At 37.3% G+C, this 23,122-nt stretch overlaps 1 protein-coding gene across 7 annotated transcripts in view; it reads left to right on the top strand.

Moving 5' to 3' along the window:
• Nucleotides 1–23,122, top strand: part of ERICH6B (glutamate rich 6B) — a 100,345-nt gene that overhangs the window by 21,927 nt on the left and 55,296 nt on the right. For all 7 annotated transcript variants that reach the window (XM_031958379.1, XM_031958384.1, XM_031958385.1 and 4 more), the window contains 3 exons: nucleotides 5,027–5,072; nucleotides 11,821–11,993; nucleotides 15,242–15,313. In XM_031958379.1, the coding sequence (XP_031814239.1) occupies nucleotides 5,027–5,072; nucleotides 11,821–11,993; nucleotides 15,242–15,313 (291 nt within the window). The remainder of the gene's footprint in view (nucleotides 1–5,026; nucleotides 5,073–11,820; nucleotides 11,994–15,241; nucleotides 15,314–23,122) is intronic.

Genomic DNA, 23,122 nt, shown 5'->3' on the forward strand with positions numbered 1-23,122 from the left:
CAGCCACAAAGGCTTCATGGGTAAAAATAGCCAATAATACAAACAGCAACATAATAATCAGGCAAATATTTGTCAACATCAATTAGCATTTCTTAAGAGATCTTTTATTTTCCAGGAAAAAGCAATTTATGCTCAAGATCTTTCACTCATTATAGGGCTGATATATTCTCGGGAAACAACAGTAGCAAATTTTATTATTATTTTATTATTATTGTTACCATTATTAACAATAGCATAATATAATGATATTATATTATCATTAATATTATTATAATATTATTAAGCAAATAGTTTAAAACGACTGAAGGAAATATTGATAATTAGGAATACATATATTTCTATATCATATATTTATTTATGATTATCTCTGTGTATTTGTATATATGAATGTATATCTTTATTAATGAGGGAAGTTCATGCAGTAACTCCCTTCATTAATACAAAGTCATAATCTATCCATAAGTTATAGTATTAGACAGTTGCCTATGGAACTGAGCGGTCAAATGACTTTTGTACACTCTGAAACTGTGTCAGAGCATGATTGGAACCCAAATTTTCTTGACTCTAAGACTAACCCCTCCTCCCCATCCACATGACCTAATACTTCAAGAAATGCAGCAGTCATACATTGGGTAAAAATTGGATCTTAGATCCATTTCTTCCAAACATATGTCTGCCTTCTTTATTGGAGGCTGAGTGAAATATCTAATGTATGTGCTCACTGCCACTATGAGCAATTGGAAAATCAGTGGTACTTATTTCTTCGCAGATTATTTTGATACTCCCTTAGCAGCAAAACATGGTTACTATATGGTCCATGATTCACACTCAGAGCACAAGCCAAAAAATAGAATTTTCTTCTTAGCTTTATGCAATCTGGAAAATATTTGCAATTCATATTTATATGGTATTTTGGTTAATGAAGACTTCCCTTACAAAGACCCAAGGAGGAGATAAGTAGATAGGACAAATAGTAATATTATCATCATCATCATCATCATTGTGGATATGTCCATTTCTAGGTGAGGAGGTTGGGATTCAGAGAAATTAAGTGACTTAGCTGTCATATTTAGAACTCTTTCTGCTGCACCATAATTTCTTCATTCAAGGGTTATTACTATTATATAAATAAGTATGGCCTTAGGTCAGCCTGATCACTTCAGGGGGTTAGAGAGAAGGTGAGAAAAGTATGATATTCTCTGTGCTAGTCTAGCCAGAAATTGCTCTTCAGAATACTAATATCCATCTTGCTTGTGTTCCAAGCCTAATTCAGAAACATAAAAGTAGCATTCAGAGGTTTTCTCCTATACGGAGTGGAATCAGGCATTCTTAACATATACCCGTGTGAGCCATATCTTTGTAAATAGATCCCCCTCTGGAGCAGGACAAATACAAGAGTTTCAACTGACCAGAATTGGATATAAAGCAGAAATCTCAAAAATAAATGTCTTGCTGGTAAGGGAAAGAAGGTTAATAAACTATAGGTAAGATTAAAATGCCTTTAAAACTACATTTAGCTATGCCTTGCTGGAGGAAAATTCAATATGTACTTTAAAAAAATCCTTCAAAATTTATAAAACATATTAAGTTGGGAAGGAATTTATGATAGGATTCATGACCTTGCAAAAGGATTTACCATGGCTTTCCTTTATATAGCAAGGCCTCCCAGGATATTTTGAATTGTAGAATCTCAGAATTGAAAAGGACCTCAGATGTCAGCTAGTCCAATCCATCTCTGAAGCAGGAATCCCTTCTATAATTTCCCTAAAAAGTAGAATGCCAGCCTCCATTTGCAGACCAATAGTGACAGGAAACTCACTGTCTCCTAAGATGATCCATTCAACTTTGGGAAAAAATATTATTATTATTATATTATAATTATTAAGATGTTTTTCTTATAAAAGAAAACTTTTTTTTCTTATATATGTCACTTCCCTATACAGATCTAGCATAGACTCTTCTATACATATCTCACCCTTCTAGAGAGTCTTCTCTACAGATCTACCCTTTATATAGACCAGTATCCTGTCCCCTTTTAATTTTTCTTTTCTCCAGGCAAAACATCATGCCCAGTTCCTTCCCTCATTCTTTGCACAATATCTTTTTGGGTTCTGGTAATCTTTTATTACCTTAACATTCTTCAGCTTATCAATGCCTTTACCAGGATCAAGAACTAAATGTTATATTTTAGATGTGATATGACCAAGACAGAATACAACAGGACTGTCACTTCTCTTATTATAGATATTATGTTTAAGATCACATTAGGTTTTTTTGGCTGTCATGTCACTCTATCAACTTTTTTAAGGTTGCAGTTTAATAAAATCCTAAGGTCTTTTGATAGGAATTGTTATTATCCCTATCACCTTCATCCTGGTCATATATAATTAATTTTTAACCCAATTGGAAATTGTTATATTTGTCCCTATTGAATATAATTTTAATGGCTAAGGTCTTTCTATTTTTGTTGCTTGATGAGATCTTTTTGAAGCCCAATTCTAATATATCCCAGGAATTATCTATCCTTCCTGACTCTGAATCATCTACTGACTGGGTCATCTTGTCTTAAACCAAGTCATGGATTAAGATGTCAAATAGAAAGGAATAAGAATAGAACCACTGTAGAAATCTATCCAAGACTTCACTCTGGCTTGACATTAATTCTTAATCACCATTTTATGAATATGATCATTCAATCAGATCCATGATTACCTATTTATATTCTTGTTTAAACCTAAACTTCTTTTTTTATCTGCTTAAATATCTAGTGCTTTATGCCATTGGCCACTATGCCAATTGCCATTATCCCAATTGGCCTTATGTACATTATGTCAATATGGTAGGGACCCATGATTTCATTGGTAGAAGAAAATACAGGACAAAAACTCCCTTTATTGGTGTAGATCTCAATCCTTCTCTAATATATATTAAAGAACTTTCTGGGGTTGATTAAAGCTAAGTGGCTGTAACTGTCAGAGGTAATATTTAACCACAGGTCTCCTATCTCTTAATCTAATAGCAACGATAGCAATTAATAATAATAATGATAATTATTATAATAACTAGCAAAGTGTAATGGAAAGAAACAGGAAATTGAGGAATAGAGGGAACAATAACACATAGAGATAAATTATGAATTCTTTGAGTATTAGACATGGAAGGGAATTTAAAGATCACCTAATTCAATCTTTTCATTTTTTCAGTGAAGAAAGTAAAGTTTGGAGAAGTTAAATAACTGACCCAAGATCACACAGCATTCTGGGTCATATCTTTCCTTTCCTTTCACCCCACAATTCTCATGCAAGTCAAGACATCAACCTGTGATGTCATTGGTCCTCTTCAAAAAAAAAAGTGTGCTTTTCCTAAGGTTCAGAAGCACAAGGGTGCTTTTCCTGAGGGAAAAAAAAGGTGTCTATAGAAATGGCAAATGTTTCATAGTCATCTCCCAGAGTTCTTTGGGAAAGAACTCTTAACCACCTTTTCTTAACTTGTTTTGCCATTTCTGTAGGCACCTTTTTTTTTTTTTGTCTGCCTGCATTTTTGATTTCCTTCACAAGTTAATTGTACACTATTTCAGAGTCCGATTCTTTTTATACAGCAAAATAACTGTTTGTACATGTATACATATATTGTATTTGACCTATACCTTAACATATTTAACATGTATTGGTCAACCTGCCATCTGGGGGAAGGAGTGGGCGGGGGGGAGGAGGGAAAAGTTGGAACAAAAGGATTTGCAACTGTCAATGCTGAAAAATTATCCATGCATATATCTTGTAAATAAAAAGCTATAATTTAAAAAAAGAGTTCTTTCCCAGAAATAGAATTTGAACAAAGCTCAGATTTCCTAACCTGTTTTGTGATTGTTCAATTATTTTGATCATTCCAATTCTTCATGGCCCCATTTGAGATTTTCTTAGAAAGATACTGGAGTGGTTTTCCATTTCCTTCTCCAGCTCCTTTTTTTTTTTTACAGATGAGGAAACTGAGACAGACAGGGTTAAGTGACTTTTACAGAGTCACACATCTAGAAGGCATCTGAGGCCAGATTTGAACTTAGGAAGATTCATCTTTCTGACTCCAAACCTGGAACTCTATGCACTATGGCATCACCCAGCTACCCTAAACTATACTGACCAATATTACCTCCTTGATATACAAAAGAGAGACTTTATGGAGAGGCAGCTTTGGAATGGTGGAGAGAGCGCTGCTTCCATGGTCAGAGAACCTGGATTTAAATCTTATTTGTATTGCTACCCATATGACCTTAGACAAGTCATTTTATTTGTCATAGCCTTTCAGGTAAAATGGAAGAATATTAGATGAATGAATGATTTATTTATTTACTTATTTGGTACCTACTATATGCTTGTGATAAGCTCTGGTAAACAAATAGAAAAGTAAGATAGTCCTTGCTCTTACCTTCTAATGGGGAGAAAATCCCTGTGGAGAGTTTCAGCTGCAAGTTAAGATCATCTCTAAGGTTGCTTCCACTTCTAAAATTATACTTCTTTGATTTATGGCAATGGGACCATACATATCACATGTTATTTTATGTGTGCAAAAAATTCCTGGTGTATTCAGGGCAAAAACCGTGATCACCAAAAAGGTGGGGGGAAGCATACTAGACTTTCAGAAAAGAATTTACAACCCAAGCCAGGCATTTCTCACAGCCCAGAGAGCACATTATCTGGTGATAGAAGGAGTAGAGGCCTCTGAAGATAACTGAATGGGGTAGCAAAGTAGCTTTGTCTTTGAGATACCCATCATTTCTTGAAGAGCATCTTCTCAGACACTAGTTACTTTTTAAGAGAAATTTTCCAACCTAATCATTTTTGAAAGATCTTTAAATCGTGAACTCTTATTACCATGGCATTGTCTATTCTAATGCTTGGCAATCTGATAGATAAAAATTATAATAAATTTGTCTTTCCCACTCCCATTCCCACTTATGTGACATGTTGGGATTTTTTTTAATAGAAAGAAAGATGATTTCTCAACATTCTCTCTTTTTTTCTCCCTACAGAGGACTACAAAGAAAAATTGAAAAGTGTCATGAAAGTAACATCAGGGTAATGTTTCTCCATTCTATTTAATCCAATTGCCTTTAAAACTTAGTTGCGATGCTGCAGGGATAAAGTGCTAAAGACCTACACCTGAACAGGAAAGATTAACAACCCAGAAATTATAAGCTTTACAAAAGGGATGATCTTTTGGGCATTCATCATCCCTGCTTCTGTCTAAAAGCCAAAGTCATGTGACATCAGGACAGCCAGGGTACAAAAAGTAAAAATATGTCAAGGGGCATAAGTTACCTTGACTATTAAAGTGAGCTGATAGATAAAGGCTGGGGGAGGGAAATGAGAGAAAGGTCATACAGTGAAGGTTTGTCATTTCTCTGAAATAGGGATTAGTTTTCCCTAAAAGGTAACATAAATGGCCTTTGACTCTTTTGGTACAGTTTCCTAGTCATGTAAAGTCACTTAAAAAATTCTATCTTAGAGTTGAGACCCCTCCAACTTTATTTCTGAAAAACCATACAAGTCATCATATGCTGACTTTCTGATCCAATATTACCAAATGAAGACAAGGAGACCCTAAGTTCAGAGAACCCAAATGCCATTATATTTTTGTAGCATATAGCTGCTATATTAAGGCAAAGCAACCTCCTTTTTTGGTAACCATTCTGTGGTTGTAAGTATCTCATTTCATCTACTTCAAAGTTATAATTATTATTTATAAATTTTCTTTCATATTTTTATTATTTTTCTCAGCTTCTTTTTTTATCTTATCCCTATTACCTTATTTTCTCTCTCCATAATTCACAATCCCCTCCAAAAAATGCCCCCATCCTCACAAATCCCAATCCACACACTCTCTAAAAGTACCTCACCAACCCTGTCCCTCAGTTTTCTCACCTCTCTACATGAATCCCAATCTTAAACTTGAACTTAAAGAATTATGACCCTAGGTTTGCCCTAAGACTAAAGACTAGAAGACTAAAACAAGAACACACTCCCTTCCCAATCCTAAAATCCTATTTGTTCTTGCATATATTAGGGCCTTTAACCATCCCTCCACAGGTAAGCCCAACTGGGTCCCTCTCCTATCTGTAAAAAAAATATCTTAAGTTAGCAGGCACATTCCCTGTTTGCCCAATAAAGATAATCAAACTTTGTCTTCCACACTGCCCAGTCAGCATTACAGAAACACTTCCCTCCTACCAAGTAGTAAGAAGGTACACAGGCCATAGAGACTTTATGATGACAACAAATCATATCAATCTGTCAGCCATACTTACTGAGGGTCAGCTCCTTCCAGAACATTGTAGGAGATTTAATGGGGCAGATGAGGGACAAAGGAAATGGAAGACAAATGTCTGCTGACAAAAAGCTTGCAAACTGACAATAGAGAAAGAAGGGGGACATCAAAGCAATGTTTCAAGGGCCACATTCAACAGTCGATCAACAAGTGTTTATCAGGAATCTCTTATTGGCCAGTATTTTTATAGCCACTGTGATAAATGCAAAAGGCATGTAACCCCATCCTTATTCTGCTCTAGGGTGTAGGGAGACAGAAGAAGCTATTAGCCCCATGACTCCTATGTCTGTGCCCTACCCATAAAGTTTTAATATAATTCAATATACAATACCAAAAAAACCCAAAAGCTGATGGGGATGGAGTCAGCACAGCACAGCAAGTTGGAATGTGAATTTTTTTTTAGACAAGAAAAAAAGAGAGAGAGGAAGACAAGATGACAGATGAAGTCTACTTCTGGCCCCATGACTACTTTCATTTCCTATTACAAGATCATAATGGGGGGCCACTACTGAGGGGAGCCACGAATGGATTTGTCAGAAATAGGAGACCAGAACAAAGAAGACAGAGCAGTGGACATCAGGGAAATGTGACTGTCGGAGCAATTCAAGTCCTGAGTCCCTTTTATTGACTGGACATGAACTTTGTAAGAGGTTTCCAAGAGGAACCAAGAGGTTCCAAGATTGTGAATGGCACAGCTTGCTGCCTCCCTGTAATTATAGTTTTGAATTAAAGCATCTAAACTGTTTCTTGAACTGTTGTGTTTGGGGGCTTGTATTCAGGCTTAAAAGAATTGGGTCTTCTCAGGTCTGGAAGAAGCTCTTAGACCATTCAGTGATTATTTTGATGACTTTAGGGTATTTTTCTTCCTTTATTCCATGGTCATGAGTAAAGAATTATATACAGTTAAACACACACTGTTAAGATCATCTCCATTGAAATACAACAGTGAAAGAAATATTGTAGAATGGTGTGAGTATGCCATAAGCCCTAAGAGTTAAGTTGGATAAATCTGTACATAGCACATCTGTATACTAAGAATACAAATGCCTCTAGAGTCAGAGGGAGCCCGACAGAGTTTGGCATTTTCTCATAGAAGATACTGACATTGGTTAAAATACATAATGGCTAGAGTGAGCATGGGACTACCAATCTGAGCCCTCCTGCTAGTGGTTAAATGGTGTGTGTGGGGGGGGGGGGGGGGGTATATAGGATTTTTTAAAGTCTGCTTATAAATAACCTACAGATTTCTCTGGAAATTAAATTTCGAAGAAATTTTACAAGTTTGAGAGAAAATTTTTTCTTTTCTGTTTTATTTTGCTTTTGGTTTTTCCTACTGGGAATTCCCTTCTGAACAGAACTGATATGTTTCATTGTATTTTTAATCCACATGGGTGTTCATATTGGATGTGGAAGGAAATATGTGCTTAGTATTATAACTGTTTGTGTGCTTGAATTTCACTATGTATTACATTGCTGTGTGTATTGGGAGTACAATTTAAGCTAACATGAACAATAAGGGGGTTAAATCTTTAACAGGATTGGCTGGCATAAAGAATTTGAACTGAATTCCCAAGAAAAGATTTTTGGTACTAGAAATACTTTCTGGCACCTAGAACAAAGTTATAGAGGAATCCTTGTGTGACTTGGCAAAAGAACAGTAAGTGATCAAGGTGGATATGAAGTATTTACCAAGCAATTCATGGAAACATTCAGAATTCTCTAAATTATCTGAATCAGGGTGACATACTGTAGCATCCCTAGAGAAGTAAAAGTTGAGGAGAATACCTAGAAACTAGTCACCAAACCCTTCAATGAAAAAGAAGAGAAATGAAACTCACTCAAGATTTTCTTGCCAAGAGAAGTATTGTCTGACGATTCTAAGAAATGTATGTTTGAAAGAGAGTTAACACCCGAAGAAAGGGAATTAGCACCTGGAGAAACGGAGTAAGCTGGATACAGGCTAATGAAAGAACTCTGTTAGAGCAAGAGGTTCAATTAGACTCTCCTTTTCAGGAGAAGTGCCAAGTCCACCTGGTAAAAAACCATTTGAATTCTGAATAGGACATGCCATAGAGATATTACAGTAGTGAGAAATAGATGGCTGATGTCTCTGGTGATGTCAGAAAAAGAAACATAAATGGAGATCAGGATTCAACCTGATTTGCTGTTTGAAATCAGAACCTTGATTTCAGAACAACAGAATGTTTACAAAAATTGAGTGTGGGAGGGAAGGAAGGAGGGAGGGAGGGAAGGAAGGAAGGAAGGAAGAAAGGAAGGAAGGAAGGAAGGAAGGGAAGGAAGGAAGGAAGGAAGGAAGGAAGGAAAGGAAGGAAGGAAAGGAAGGAAGGAAAGGAAGGAAGGAAGGAAGGAAGGAAGGAAGGAAGGAAGGAAGGAGAAGGAAGGAAGGAAGGAAGGAAGGAAGGAAGGAAGGAGGAAAGAAGGAAGGAAGGAAGGAAGGAAGGAGGAAAGAAGGAAGGAAGGAAGGAAGGAAGGAAAGAAGGAAGGAAGGAAGAAAAGGGAGGAAGGAAAGAGGGAGGGAGGGAGAGAAGGGAAGGAAGGAGGGAGGGGAGAGAGGGAAGGAGGGAAAGGAGGGATGTTAGGAAGAAGGAAAAGAGGGATTGGGGGAAGGAGGAAAAAAGAGGAAGGGGAAGCAGAGTAGAAAGAAAAGAAGGAGAGATGCTCACTCATATCTGAGTGCTCTTAAGTGGAGAACTGGGCCTTATTTTATCAGCAGCTGAATAAAATTAGGCCAATTTAGAGAAATTAGGACAGGGGCAAGGACAGAGGTCAGTCTAGACCCTCAAAATCTTAAGTCTAACCCTCCTCACTAGTTTTCATGTATGATTTTCACCAGGACTCATAGGATCTTGTGCAGAGAAAGTTGTGAAGTTATTGTGCTGTTGTGCTGACCAGTGGATCTCAGGTAGACATTGTATTCTGGTCATTCTTTCAGAGACATCACCAAAACATATCTTAGAAACCTATGCACAGAATAAAAGGACTCTGTGAATTGAACATCTATCCATATTTGGACTACAGTATTTTAGAAATTCTCTGAAAAAGCTACAGATCTTAGCAAGAAGGGGGATACTGGTACATCCAGGAACAGTAAATATCTCTGGTGGGTTAACATCTATTGGAACCATCTCCAACTATTCAAGAATCAGCAGAATAGTACAGGGTGGTAAGCTAGAATTTGATACCCAAATATCCTCATGAGCCAGGTCTCCTATGATAAATTTTATAAGAAATCAGAGGCAAGCAGTGACATAGAGCATCACATGAACACTGAATCATTCAACTCAAAAGTGGATTCAGAAAGATATTACTGTGGTGATCTTCCTATCCCTGAATAATAGAGGGAACCCTTGAGGAAGAAATAAATACTAGCATGTTTGCATGACAAGAGTACAATGTAGGCTAAACTCAAGGAGCACCACACATAATTCAAATCTATAATTTCTGACCTTAAAAAATGACCTGGAAAGATTGCATTATCAGAGCTGTAAGATCCATTTAAAGGAATTGTTAATAAAATAGCATTATAGAGGACCAAATTCCACATGCATTGACTATAACAGTGGGATAGAAAAAGTCTGGAAAGATATGATTTGTAGACTTTCAAATTTTGAACATGAGAACTCAAGTGTACCATTGACTGAATACAATGAATTACTTAATGGTGTTGATCTACTTGCATAATTTCATTGTATTGGAAGATGTTTGGAAGAACATGAGAAAAGAATCATCAAAGTCTAGAAGAAGCTAAACTGAAGCTATTGATTGAAAAGTTTCAGTTCTATAGCACTTTTACCAATTATGAGTCACATAGCATCTCATAGGGGAATGAGAAATGATTTAGAGAAGAGAGACATAATCATCAGCTAGCTGGTCACTGGCAAAGAATATAAAATACAAATTTTGCTAAGATTCAGTCATATATATACATATATATGTGTGTATACACACACACACACCCCAGAGATAACTTAAACAGACCCAAGAAGACCCCTTACCCTTCACACTGACATCAGTCTAGAAGACTTAGCAACAGCCTTGTGCTGAGAGTGATGAAAAAAAGATACCTACTGCATGCCAGAAGAAGACTTATTGACAATGAGATTCATTATCTTTTATGGGAATTGGAGTTCCTGGCTTTGAACTGCACTGCCACTGAAACGTCCTTAGATGATGTGAATGGAGCTCATTTCCAAATATGGACTGACGATATTTCAATGATTTTTCTTCTTACTCGGGCCAAATTGGGTGCTGCCCATCAGAAATGGGTAACCACACTTGTTAGCTATATGTCAGTATGTATTTTCTAAGCCAAGAAAGACTATTGTGGATGAAGCTAACCTATGGAAGGAATGAAGGGATTCTACGACATTTGAGAAAACGAATTGTTCAAATGCAACTAAGGATCTGGGACTTAGAGGTGCAGACACTGCAGACACAATGGTTGAGATTTGAACTGGGAATGCTGTACTGGACTTTCCTTCTTCACACAAATAAAACAAAGAAGCCGTTGGTGCTGCTCATGAAATTTGGATTTTTTTTGCCACAAAAGCATCACATGACAACTTTGGACCTTTTGGCCGAGAGGACACAGATTGTATTATGCCCAAATAGCAGCAGAGCTCCAGGAGAAATATAATACTTGTGGCCTTAAGTGTTCAAGAGTAAAGTTCTAACAATTCATGCTGCATATTTGGAGACTAAAGGGGCCAGTGAGCCTTTGGAGCTTGTAGGTTTATACTTTCTATATCTGGAAGAATATTAGCCATATTCTTATAATGACATAATCTTTCCTCTGGGATGCAAAAATATGCCCAACCAAGAATCAGGAGAAATCTATAGCTGCTAAACTACTATGGAAGATGTATTTTGCTCAGTCACAAGATTCCTTGAACAGGATCCATTCTGATCAAGGTAAAGATTTTGAAGAACTACTTAAGGAGGTGTGGGCTTTGGTAGGAATCAGTGCGCATAATAAGCACTTAATATATGTTTGACTACCAGTTAACTGACTGAATGAAGTTCAGTTGCCAAGTAAGGCAGAAAGGTCCCTAAAGCAGATGCGGCAGTGGTTGGGAGTATGGAAAATTGATTAACTTCAGTCAGTCAGTAAACATTTATTATACATAATAATATGCACGAATAAACTCATTTGAAGCTCACAACAACCCCATGATGGGGAAGGTGCTATTATTATCATTATTTTGCAGATGAAGAAATTAAGGCAGTTCAATTCAGGGTCTCCCATCTAGAGAGTATCTGAGGGATTTGCATGTGGGTCCTCCTGACTTCAAGTCCCACACTGTGGGATGCAATATCTAGCTGCCTTTACCTCTCCATCCCTTCCCCACAGAAGGATCAACTTCTCATCTCACTTTTGTAAGAACACTGGTTCCAATACTAGCGAGCCATTAAGAACTTCTGAAGCTCTTCCTACCTAACAGTACTAAGATTCCTGTATCTGGTTCCCCTTCTCTACAGGTTGGCGCTTCCCTCCACTTCTTCATTTATTGGAGATTCGTCCACCTCTTTTTTATCTGTCCCAGTTCCAGTCTCTGTTCCTTCTTCGCAATTTGGAACCACACCATTAGAAACCAAAACGTCAACTTCTATTAGCTGTTCAACCCAGACTGAATGGCTTTCAGATGATTCTGGTAAGCAGAGTTGCGGGGCTTCATTAGCCATCCAAAGGCTTGGGATTTATCTCTGTTGTATGCTATAGGGAAGTGAAGAGTTGTAGGTGATGCTAGAAAAATCAATAGCTATTTTAAGCCTGTACCTGTGTCAAAATACTGTGATAAAGTGTGGTTGAGGAAAGATGGGTTGTGGTAAGAGATAGAGGACCTATATTGGGGTAAAAAAACTGACTAGTCTCAGTGCCTCAGATAACAGTCTAAAGATTAAATTATTGAGTACTCCAATTTGCATTGGCGAAGAGTTTCCACAACACACACACACACACACACACACACACACACACACACAATGTACTTCTCTAATGAAATCACTGGTAGATTAACAAAAATAATCAGAACCCATGGTGCACACTAACAATGCTTTTAGGAGGAATTCTTTCATTAGAGAGCCAGAGTTTCTAAGTAACTATTTACAACAGACTGTAAGCTCCCTGAGAGGAGGGCTATATAATTTTTGTCATTGTATCCCCAGTGCTTGTGACACATAATAGATGTTGAGTGGAGAGAAGAGGGCTACATAATTTTTGTCATTGTATCCCCAAGTGCTTGTGACACATAATAGATGTTGAGTTGATTACATAATAATAATAACTAGAATTTATATAGGCTTTAAAGTGCTATACATATGTTAACCTCACTTGATTCTCACAATAACCTGCTGAAGTAGGTGCTATAAATGTTCCCATTTTACAAATGAGGAAACTGAGGCTGAAAGAGATTAAATGACTTGCTCATAGTTGTATATTATCAAGTGCCTTGGGAACTTAGGTTTTCTTTTAACCAAGTCCAGTACTCCATCCACTGTGTTCCCTAGCTACCTCCTTCAGTAAAAGGTTTGGTTTCCCCAAGGGACCTTTCTTCTTCCCTCCCCTGACAATTCTTCTAGCCACCTCTTTTGTTCTCCAAGATTCAAAGAAAAGGAGTATCAGGAAAGCAAATAGCCAATTTTTCCTCCTTTTTTATTTCTCATTCCCTGCAATTCATTTTAAGTCAATAAGTATGTATTAAGTATGAGCCTATTATGAACAAGGCATTGGGGACTACCAAGACAAAAAAAGGAAAATCCCTACTCAGCAAGCTTCCTTGTGTTGTAATCGTAGCCCAAAATGAGGTATTTTACTTCACTTCCTCACATGTTATCCTATTCCCCTTCTGCTTGGTTGCAGGAACTATTTACCTCAGGAGCCTTGATTACAACAAAAATCTTGGAGCTATAGGAGTAACACAATTAATTAATAAGAAAGTATACAGTGAAAACAAACCCTCACACCTTCAACTGAGCCTAGAACTCAAAACAGGGGAGGTGTCACCTAGCCCAATTCCCTCACTTTACAGTTAAGTAAACTGAGGAACAGAAAGGTGAAGCCACTTGGCCAAAGTCTCTCCTTCTCCTCCCTCTATCTCCTGCAAAGACCTCATTCAGAAGTGGTGGCCAGAGCTGGGACTGGACTTGAGCATTCATCACTCCCACCCCTGCACGGTACGCTTTCCTTTGGGTACACAAAGCTGAGATACACCTGGAAAAAGCACTCCAGCAAAATTGTTTTAAGTGTCTTAATCCTCCATACAATTACAGTCCAAAGACCCAGAACTTTCGAAGTGTGGTGATTCACAGAGTGCTAAGGCACATTTCTCACTGTTATTAATAATTTAAATCCAACCTTAGTGTTATCGATCCATCATGAAATCAGAGCTTTATTTCATAACTGTAGTCACAGCAGCAGTAAATTAGATTTTCTTCCACACATCCCCCTCCTCCACCTGTTAAATTTTGCCAATATGAAGAAATTAACAAGGGCTCCAAAAAGAGAAAAAGGAAATAAAGAAACAGGACTCACCAATCCAAGAATCTCGGGGAGCAAACAAAATGGGATGGGGTGGATGGGAGAGAAGAAGAGGGCGTGTGTGGGGTAAACTAGCTCATTTGTGATTTTTGCCAGTCTTTGTGGCTTAGATTATGCCCCATAATCTAGGGCCATATCAAAGTCAGTAGACCCCAGGAAAAATCAAAGCAATTCATCTAAATATTCATAAGCAGGGATTTTGAAAGCCATCTCTCTTGGGCAATAACCTGGAAAATTCCAAGGCTGAGGTTGAAAGGACCTGGAAGAGAGAAAATAGGAATAAGCAGTGGGGTGTGGAAAAGGGAGGTGGGGGAGGAGATCTTTAGAATGAAACTTAATTTTGCTCCTGTGTGTTCCAAAATCATGAATTTTTAGCTTGCTCATCCACATCAATTTAAAATTGGATAGTTAAAGTTTGTTTCTGAGGATTCTTCATGTGTTTTTTTTTTATTTTTTAAAGATCTATGTTATGGAAATGCTTTATTCCATTAATTTAAAAAATATATAAATTTTTAAAATAGATCTTCAATTTAGAGTACCTATTTTAGTTACAATATCCTTGCAAAAGATCTTTATTACAGTACAGGAGTGCTTTTATATGTAGCCAGAGTGGAGATGCTTCCGAAGCTGACTTTTGTGAAATCAACAATTTTTGTCACATCTGTCTCTTTTTCTCTATCCCTGCTACCACCACCCTGATAGGAGTCTTTAGCTCCTGTTAATACTAATTTTTGAGCAGAGATATGACAATTAGATCCATTTTCAAGCAAGTAAACTATTTGGTCAATGATGGAAGGATCTGTGATTGAGTTGGGGGAATGAAAGACAGACTGTCCAGCACTGGAAAGCATACCCAGAACAAAGTCTCCTTTAAGAACCAACCATTTACTCAGGTACCTCTTAGAATGTTGGCAAGATTGATTCTACAGTCTGGGCTTGCCCAGTAGAAATCCTTCCATCTTGGTTGCTGTGTGTTCAAAGTAATAATAATGAATCCTGTTTATATAATAGTTTAAGGTCTCTAAAATACTTTCCTCAAGACAGGTGGATAATACAAATTTTTGTATCCCATTTTACAGATGAAGGATTCAGAGAGAATATTTTTTCTCAGGATCATTTGATTACTAAGTATCTAAGCCAAGGAGTAAAAATCAGGACTCCTAATTTCAAATTTCAATATTTCATTTCTAATATGCTATCTCTCCAGATGCTCTTGCTAATTGAGTTGCTTCTGGACTCTGAAACATAATGACTCCTTGGGATGAAAGGAATTTTTATTCCTGAACCCACCACCCTTCCCCTTCCTGGTCACCCAGTAAATCATTTTCACCCTGTATCTTGTCTTCTCATTTCTTTTTTCAGAAAAGGATCTCATGGACAACATTAAGTTAACTCCCATCATTCGAGGAAAAAAAAGGAAAAGGAAAAAGAAAAGTATGATATGATAGATTGGGACATTAGTGCTAAAATGCTGGGACACTTGGGAAGGCACAGATGGATAACAGTTTTGTGTATCACCTTCCTGCCTTGAAAAGAGGCAGTAGGGCACAAAAGGGAAAGGGCTGGATTTGGAGGCAGAAGCCTTGAATCCAAGTCCATTTCTGTCATTTTCTATCTTGGATAAATCACTCCTTGTAAACTTAGGGAGTTAGATTAGATGATCTCTGAGGTCTGTATCTAAGATCATATAATTTCTAAAATCCCTTCCAGCTCCCAAGTTAAATCTATGATCATATGAACAAACTAGTATAGAAAATGGCCTGGGGTCCCCTGTTTTGGATAAGTCAGCATCCATCATCAGCCTGGCAACAGACAGACTGTGGGTACTCCTGACCCACACTCCTAGAACTTGAGCCATAGAATTCTTTCAAAACTAGAGGTATAGGTTTTGATCAGCATTGGAGGGAAGTACAAGGCAAAGGGCCTCTCTATGTTTCAGAAATTCAACTACAATGTTTTTTTTTTAAATCTGAAATGAGTTAATTCTGACCAAAGAGAAAAAACCATTGCTCTTTCAGATATTAAAAGAAATTCTGTGAATACAGAGAAAAAGCACTTGAGGTAACAAAAGGAGAGGAGAGGACAGAAGAAGAGAGTAAAGGAGAGAGGAAGGGAAGACAGGGGAGGGAGGAGAGGAGAGGGGAGGGGAAGGGAAGGGAGGAGAGAAGAGGGGAAGGGAAGAGAGGGGAGAGGAAGGGAAAGGAGGAGAGAAGAAGGTAGGGGAAGAGAGGGGAAGAGAAGGGAGGGAAGGGGAAGGGGGGGGAGAAATAGAAAAAAGACAAGGCTGTTGAACTAGGAAGAAAAACTAAGAAAAATACATGGAAGTTGTAAAAGAACCAATTTATATTTGATAAAAAAAAAATCCAGATAATTAGGACTATGACAAAATGGAAAGGATTGAAGGTACTAGGTCCCCTCCTCTTGAAGTCTGTTACACAAAAGAGTTGGATGTCACATGGGTGGACATGCTATAGAAGGATTTCTTGCTCAAATATAAGTTAGAAAGCATACAGTCCTGTCCAGTTCTGAGCTTCAATGATTCTAAGAAGAGCTCCTAGCTCAGTCAATAGGAAAACATCCAAATGAAAGAGCCAGGTTGAGAAGAGTAGGGCCTATGGAATTCTATTTTCTGTTTTAGTAAAGCTGCTTTATAAACCTCCCCAATTCAGGTCACTTCAGTTCATGGACAATGACGTTTTAACAGTTTTTGTGTCTGTAAGCTTATTATCTCATTGAATTAGAGGCAAAAGTTTGACAGAAATCCAAAACAGGAAGGTTAATTATAGTCAAACTTTCAATCTTGGATTCTATACCAATTCAAAGTGCATTATGACTTATTTATTTTATCTGGTTTGGCATTTAGACAGTTCCCATTGATGTTAATAAGTTAATTGTTAGGTTGAATTCTGTAGTTCTGAAAACTGCTGTTCAGGATTTAGAACTGCCAACTTCATTTTCTCCCTTCACCAAACTCCTACTTCTTTTTGAATAAATGAGTATTATTCAATACAATCCTATTCAATTAAAGTAATCACAGGTGTTAGAAATTTGCTGAGATAATTAGTGCTACAGCCAGAATCCACTGCCAATCTAACAGGAGGAAAAAGGAAAACAGCACTACCCTCTACATAACTCTGAAAAAAAGTCTGGTTTTGGAATAACTATCTATTCCTGGGACTTCCCCCAAAAACAAAACAAAACAAAAAAAAAAAAAAACAAACAGATATACCTCCACAATTTCTCTCTTACTTTGTGGCATTCTCAAATGAGAAGTTGCCAATTTTTTTTATTATATTCTCAAGGTATTTTCTAAGCCCATTGAGGTTTGCTGTGGGATTGTAGGGGGGGGGGGATGCTCTGTTTTTTCCTTTATAAAGCTTCTGACTGCAATTTTTGTGTAAAATCTTTTGTGAGCACAGAACATTTAGAGGAGAAAAAAAACCACTTCCAAATACCAATTGTCTTGTTGTGGTGGTGGTGGTGGGCAGATATACATGTCCAGGTGGATGTCTTCATGAACAGAGTCATAGACACAGAAGATACAACTCCCTGAACAAATTTGGCTTAGCCCCTTATGTGCGGTTGATGAAAAAAGAGAAATGAAAGACTGAAAGACCCTTCTGCTTATCTTTGGTAAGCAAGAAGAACACCAGATGGCCACCTGTCTGCAAAAAAAAGATCCTCTTCTAAGATATCAAGCCAAGACACTCACTAAGAATTTTCTTTAATAGCAAAAATGAGAGGGAAAGGACCTAATGTCGACTGATATTCTGAAGAGCTGAAGATGCCTCTAGGACAGTGTAGGGATAGTTGGAGTACATGCTGGCAGCAAGGAGGACTGACTTTGGGGGCTCTCCTGAGGCCCTCAGGGATCATTGTGATGCAGGAAGAAAGAGTTAGAACTGGAACCTCCCGAAATTTCTCTACTAGGAAGGAAGAAAGAAAGGAAGGAAGAAAGAAAGGAAGGAAGGAAAAAAGAAGGAAGGAAGGAGAGAGGGAAGGAAGAAAGGAAGGAAGGAAGGAAGGAAGGAAGGAAGGCTTCCAAAAGGTTGTCTCTAGACAAGAAGAATGTATTGTCTGAAGCCTTAAATTCCTCTGATGAGACACTTGACACTCAGTCGGGTCTTTGTCTCTAAAAGCTTTTCATATCTTACCTGGGTTACAATGTTTACTCCCTCTACCAATGCCTTTGAGAGTTTCTTTAATGATCAAAATGAAATACCATTGTGTGAAAAGGTTCCTTAATCTCATGTAGATACAAATGTTCTATTTCTTTTGGGAGATGCTTACTAGCTTAATGCTTTAAAATTAATCTTATTAAAGAAGGCCTTTAATTCTTGATGCTCTTTGACAAGAATCAGAGAGGGGAAAATGGAGAGAATAATCACTTAATATTTGCAAAACACTGTGCTAATAGCTTTATGACTATTATTTCATTTGATTCAACATTCTAACATACTTCTTGCTTCCTCCTGTTAGTCACAGGACAGCTCCACCTGCGCCATCAGCATTAGCTACTCTTTGAAGTTTACAACAGATTTCATATATATATATATATATATATATATATATATATATATATGTAGTATCATATCATATTATGTTATAGATATTATGTATGTGTATTATATACACACACATATATATAAATATGCACATGTATATATTATATATGTAAAATTTGAACCTCACAATAATTCTGTGAAGGAGATGTTACTATTGGAAGATAATTGACTTCCCTAAGGTCACACAACTATAGTAAGTTCCTGGGAAAGGTAACTAGAAACCAAACCATCCCAATTCTAAAGTCAGCACAACATCCACTATTACAAACTTCCTCCCTGCTTCTGGTTCTACTGTATGATTCTTAGGTAAGGTCCTTTACTGGTTTCAATTGCAATTTTTTAATTGGCTTTTTGGGGTTGTTGTTTTTTTAATTGGACCAAGAGATCTGTTGGGAGTTGTAGCAGGCAAAACAATCATTTTGCCCCTTCAGTTTGTACTTCCTGGAAATTGCTAGCAAACTGTGGTAATTGGAAGTATTCTCTCCAATTACCTCTTAAACAAGTGGACTATGTCTAGGGGTCAAGACTAAAGATAGATCCAGTAATGCCTAGGAAGATGCATTAAATTGAAACCCCGATATTGGGGTTATCCTGCCACTGTAATGGTAACACAAATACTATCCCCACTATTGCCATGGCAACTATTCCCCAAACTATCTGCTTTGTATGACCCCCTAATTTTGAATCGGTGCACTGATAATCTCTTGAAACAATGAACTGCACTACTCATATACCATGGAACAGCTATTCATGGTTATTATTTTAGACAAGCCCTCAGATGGATAGATCCTATAATATCAAGAGAGTCTTCTGGCAGGAATTGGGAGAAGGGATTATTAACATGCAACCACAGAAAGTGGATGCAACTTCCACTGAGAAATAGTAGGAGAGGGGACAGTTGCTGATTGATTACATCAATGAATTGAAGCAAGTTAAAAAGTTATATTGGTCCAGTACCAATATATATATAAAATAAGCTTAATATTCGATCAGTTCAAAGGCCTTAGTAAACTACAGCCTAAGCCTGCAATAAATGGTAGAAAATAAACAACTAACAAGGCCTTTCCAAAACTCTGATTTTCTGTAGAAGGCTGACTCCTGAGAGGAGGAAAATCATTGTTTCAAGAGATTATCAGTGCACTAATTCAAAAGTTAGAGGGTCATACAAAGCAGATAGTTTGGGGAATAGTTGCCATGATAATAGTGGGGATAATATTTGTGTTACCTTTATAATAGCAGGATAACTCCATCATGGGGGTTTCAATTTAACACATTTTCCTAGGCATTACTGGGATCTATCTAGTTTTGACCCCTAAAAATAGTCCACTTGTTTAAGAGGTAATTGGAGAGAATACTTCCAATTACCACAGTTTGCTAGCAATTTCCAGGAAGAATGAGATCAATCAGTTGCTTTCATATACTATAACAGCCCTACTTATTGAAGACCCAATACTTTACTACTCTACAAAAGGATTTAAGTATTTAATGAGCTGGAGAAATAAAACTTGTCAGAGTTCATCCAAGAGAACCAAGAAAGCTCTGTTAAAGTTTCAAGAACAGGGGAGGTAAAACCCCCTCAATGTGATGAGTCAGATTAAAATATAATTTGGAAATGTTTAACAAAATAAATAAAAATAGAACATAAATAATGTTAATTTGTGGTTCTAATATGCTGCCCAGTTTAACAACATTGTGTAGTTGGGTAGACTGAGTTAAAATCCTTTCTTATTAGCTCTGTGACTCTGGGCAACCAGTATGCCACGGATAACTAGATTTAATTGACTTTTAGAAAAATTATTCACTAAGATCAAATAGTAAGACCTTTTCCCTACCTCACTTTCTCAGAGGATTATATTCAGTGGCTTAGCTCTAAATATATAATTTTGTAAATAACAGAGTAAAAGCCCACTCTTTTGGATTCTGGGGGCCAGACCTTTTTAGTCCATACCAATGTGAGATGGTTCCCTGAATGATGTTCATATAACCATTTATCCTGGTCCAAAGTACATGTTTCTTGGTCTAGGGTCCCCAGGTGGGTCAAACTTCAGTTAAAGACAACCAGGGGAGCAAGTAATAGCTGTATTGTTTCACCTCCAAATCTCAAGTGTATGTCTGTGGGCAAGTTAGCAAAATCAAAACACAAGTGATACTATCTGGAAGAAGTCCATAATGCACCAGATGTTGAGTACCCATTAAGCTCTGAGATGATTCCCATTGCTAGGGATACCTAGTACAATATCACTTAATTACAATGATAATTAGACATACTTGTATAGAGAATATGTGTGGCAATAGGCTGTCTCACTACTGTACTAGAAGTTCTTTCTTCCTTAAGGAACCTATAAGAAATAACCCTTAGGTATAACTGTCTGGTGGTTGGACCACTCAGCTAGGATTTGAGGTTCTATGCCTTCCGAGAATCCATAGCTACATACTTTTTCCCAACATGAGAAGTCAATCACAAGAGCTGCTGTCATCCTCAGCCTTTTCACATCCCTCCTTTGCTGTCAGCTATTGCTATCTCTAGTGGACATTGCATTCTTCTCCGACCTATAATGGGATGTCTAGATTTAAACTCACAAGGTTGCTGGAACACTTTCATCTCAGAATACCTATTTGCCAAAGATTGGAAAGGCCAAACACAGAGACACAGAAATGGCCAGGTGTTCACATTTGCTATGGACAGTTGGGAGAGAGAGACACCAACCTTCCTTCTCTCTGTTCTCAGGAAGTTCAAAGTATCACTACTGCCTCCTTGAAGCTTCAAAAGAAAGAGTGTAACTTCAAACAGAGTATATTTTTATGCCTATGGAGTTCCAGTTCAGCAATACCCAAATCACAAGTTTTCCAGTTCCATCAGTAATCACAAAACTTTTCATCATGGCTGGAAACTGGTTTCCCAAAAGTTCAGAGAATACTGTGCATGCTCTATATAACCGACCAGGAAGAACTCATCTAGACATTCTCTTTTAATCACCTAATAACATTTATTAAGCATTTAGTATGTGCCAGGTACTACACTAAGCCCTGTAAATATAAAAAGCAAAAGACAACCATCGTCCTCAAGGTGTTTACAATTTCATGGAGAAGATAATGTGCAAATAAATATATCCAAAACAAGTTAAATGCAGGATAACTAGAAAATAATTAACAGAAAGGAAGAACTAGATTTAAGAAGAGTTGAGAAGACTTCTGATAAATATGGGATTTTAGTTGAGACTTAAGGAAAGTGATAAATGAAATGAATAGAACTAGGACAACATTGTATACAGCAACAGCAAGATTATACAATGATCAATTCTGATCTTTGTGGCTCTTTCCAACAGCAAGGTGATTCAGACCAATCCCAATAGACTTGTGATGAAGAGAGTCATCTGCACCCAGAGAGAGGATTGTGTGTGGATCACAACATAGTATTTTCACCTTTTTATTGTTGTTTGCTTGCATTTCGTTTTCTTTCTCATGTTTTTACTTTTCTTGTGCAGCATAATAATTGTGGAAATATGTATAGAAGAATTGCACGTGTTTAAGATATTGGATTACTTGCCATATAGGAGAAGGAGTAGAGGGAAAGGAAGGAAAAAAACTTGTTACACAAGATTTTGCAAAGGTGAAGATTAAAAATTATTTATGCATATGTTTTGAAAATAAAAAGTTTTAATAAAAAAAAGAGAGAGAGAGAGAGACTTAAAGAAAGCCAGGGAGGTCAGTTTCAAAGGATTTGTTGATCCTTCCCTGAGATGATACACATCTCTTCTCTCCCCCACTGTAACTATAACTAGTAAAGGATAAAAACACAGCTCTGAGTCTCTTGACCCCATCTTGTGCTTTTTCTAATAAGCCTTACTGTCTCTTTGGGTCCCAAACTCTGAAAATGAATTGGCCATGTCTGACTTTCCCTAAGTATCTCTCCTTCTTCCAAAGCACATATTTAGTCATCCTCAATAGAAAAAAGTACAGGTTCCTCCTGACCTTTCCCACCTATTTTCTTTCAGGATTTATTTTTAATTATACCAATTGATGTGGTATAGTTGGTTGTACGGCCAACCTAGCACAGAACCTGACTGTATATTCTGTGCATGGTCTGTCCAAAGATGCATAAAGAGTCAGTCAATAGAACTATCTGATGGCCCTGAATCAAAGGTGCCAGATATCAATTGATATACCAAAGTGTGAGGCTGAAAATTTCCAATATATGCCAGCAGGAAATCAAGATCGCCCGACAACAAATTTCTGAAAAGGTTTACTCTAAATTGGAATCTGGGTACAAAATAACAGATCCAATGACAAAGAAATAATCAAAATAGGATAAAAAGGCAAGAGTTAATGAGTTTAGCTGCCCCAGACTTTAAGCTTTCTTCAATCAATGACTGCCATTGGTGCTCATTATCCACCGTCCCACTCCCATTCATTCAACCTCTCTTCCTCTCTTGCTATTGTATGTAAGGGAAGTAAGTAGATTCATTCAGCATTGCCCTTTAACACAGCAAGGTCAAATCTCTGGATCTCTACAATGTTTGCAGGTAACATTTCACTTATCAGTCACCTCTTATCTGCCTCTGCCTTAACAAGAAGAAGCAATTGTTCAATTCAGCAAAAATGTATTGATTAAAACTACCAACAAAGAAGCTGGGTATAGAAAGACAAAAAAGAAAGTCCCTGCCTTCAACTATCTTAT

This window comes from Sarcophilus harrisii, chromosome 3 (genome assembly GCF_902635505.1).
Source record: "Sarcophilus harrisii chromosome 3, mSarHar1.11, whole genome shotgun sequence".
In the NCBI taxonomy this organism is placed as follows: Eukaryota; Metazoa; Chordata; class Mammalia; order Dasyuromorphia; family Dasyuridae; genus Sarcophilus; species Sarcophilus harrisii.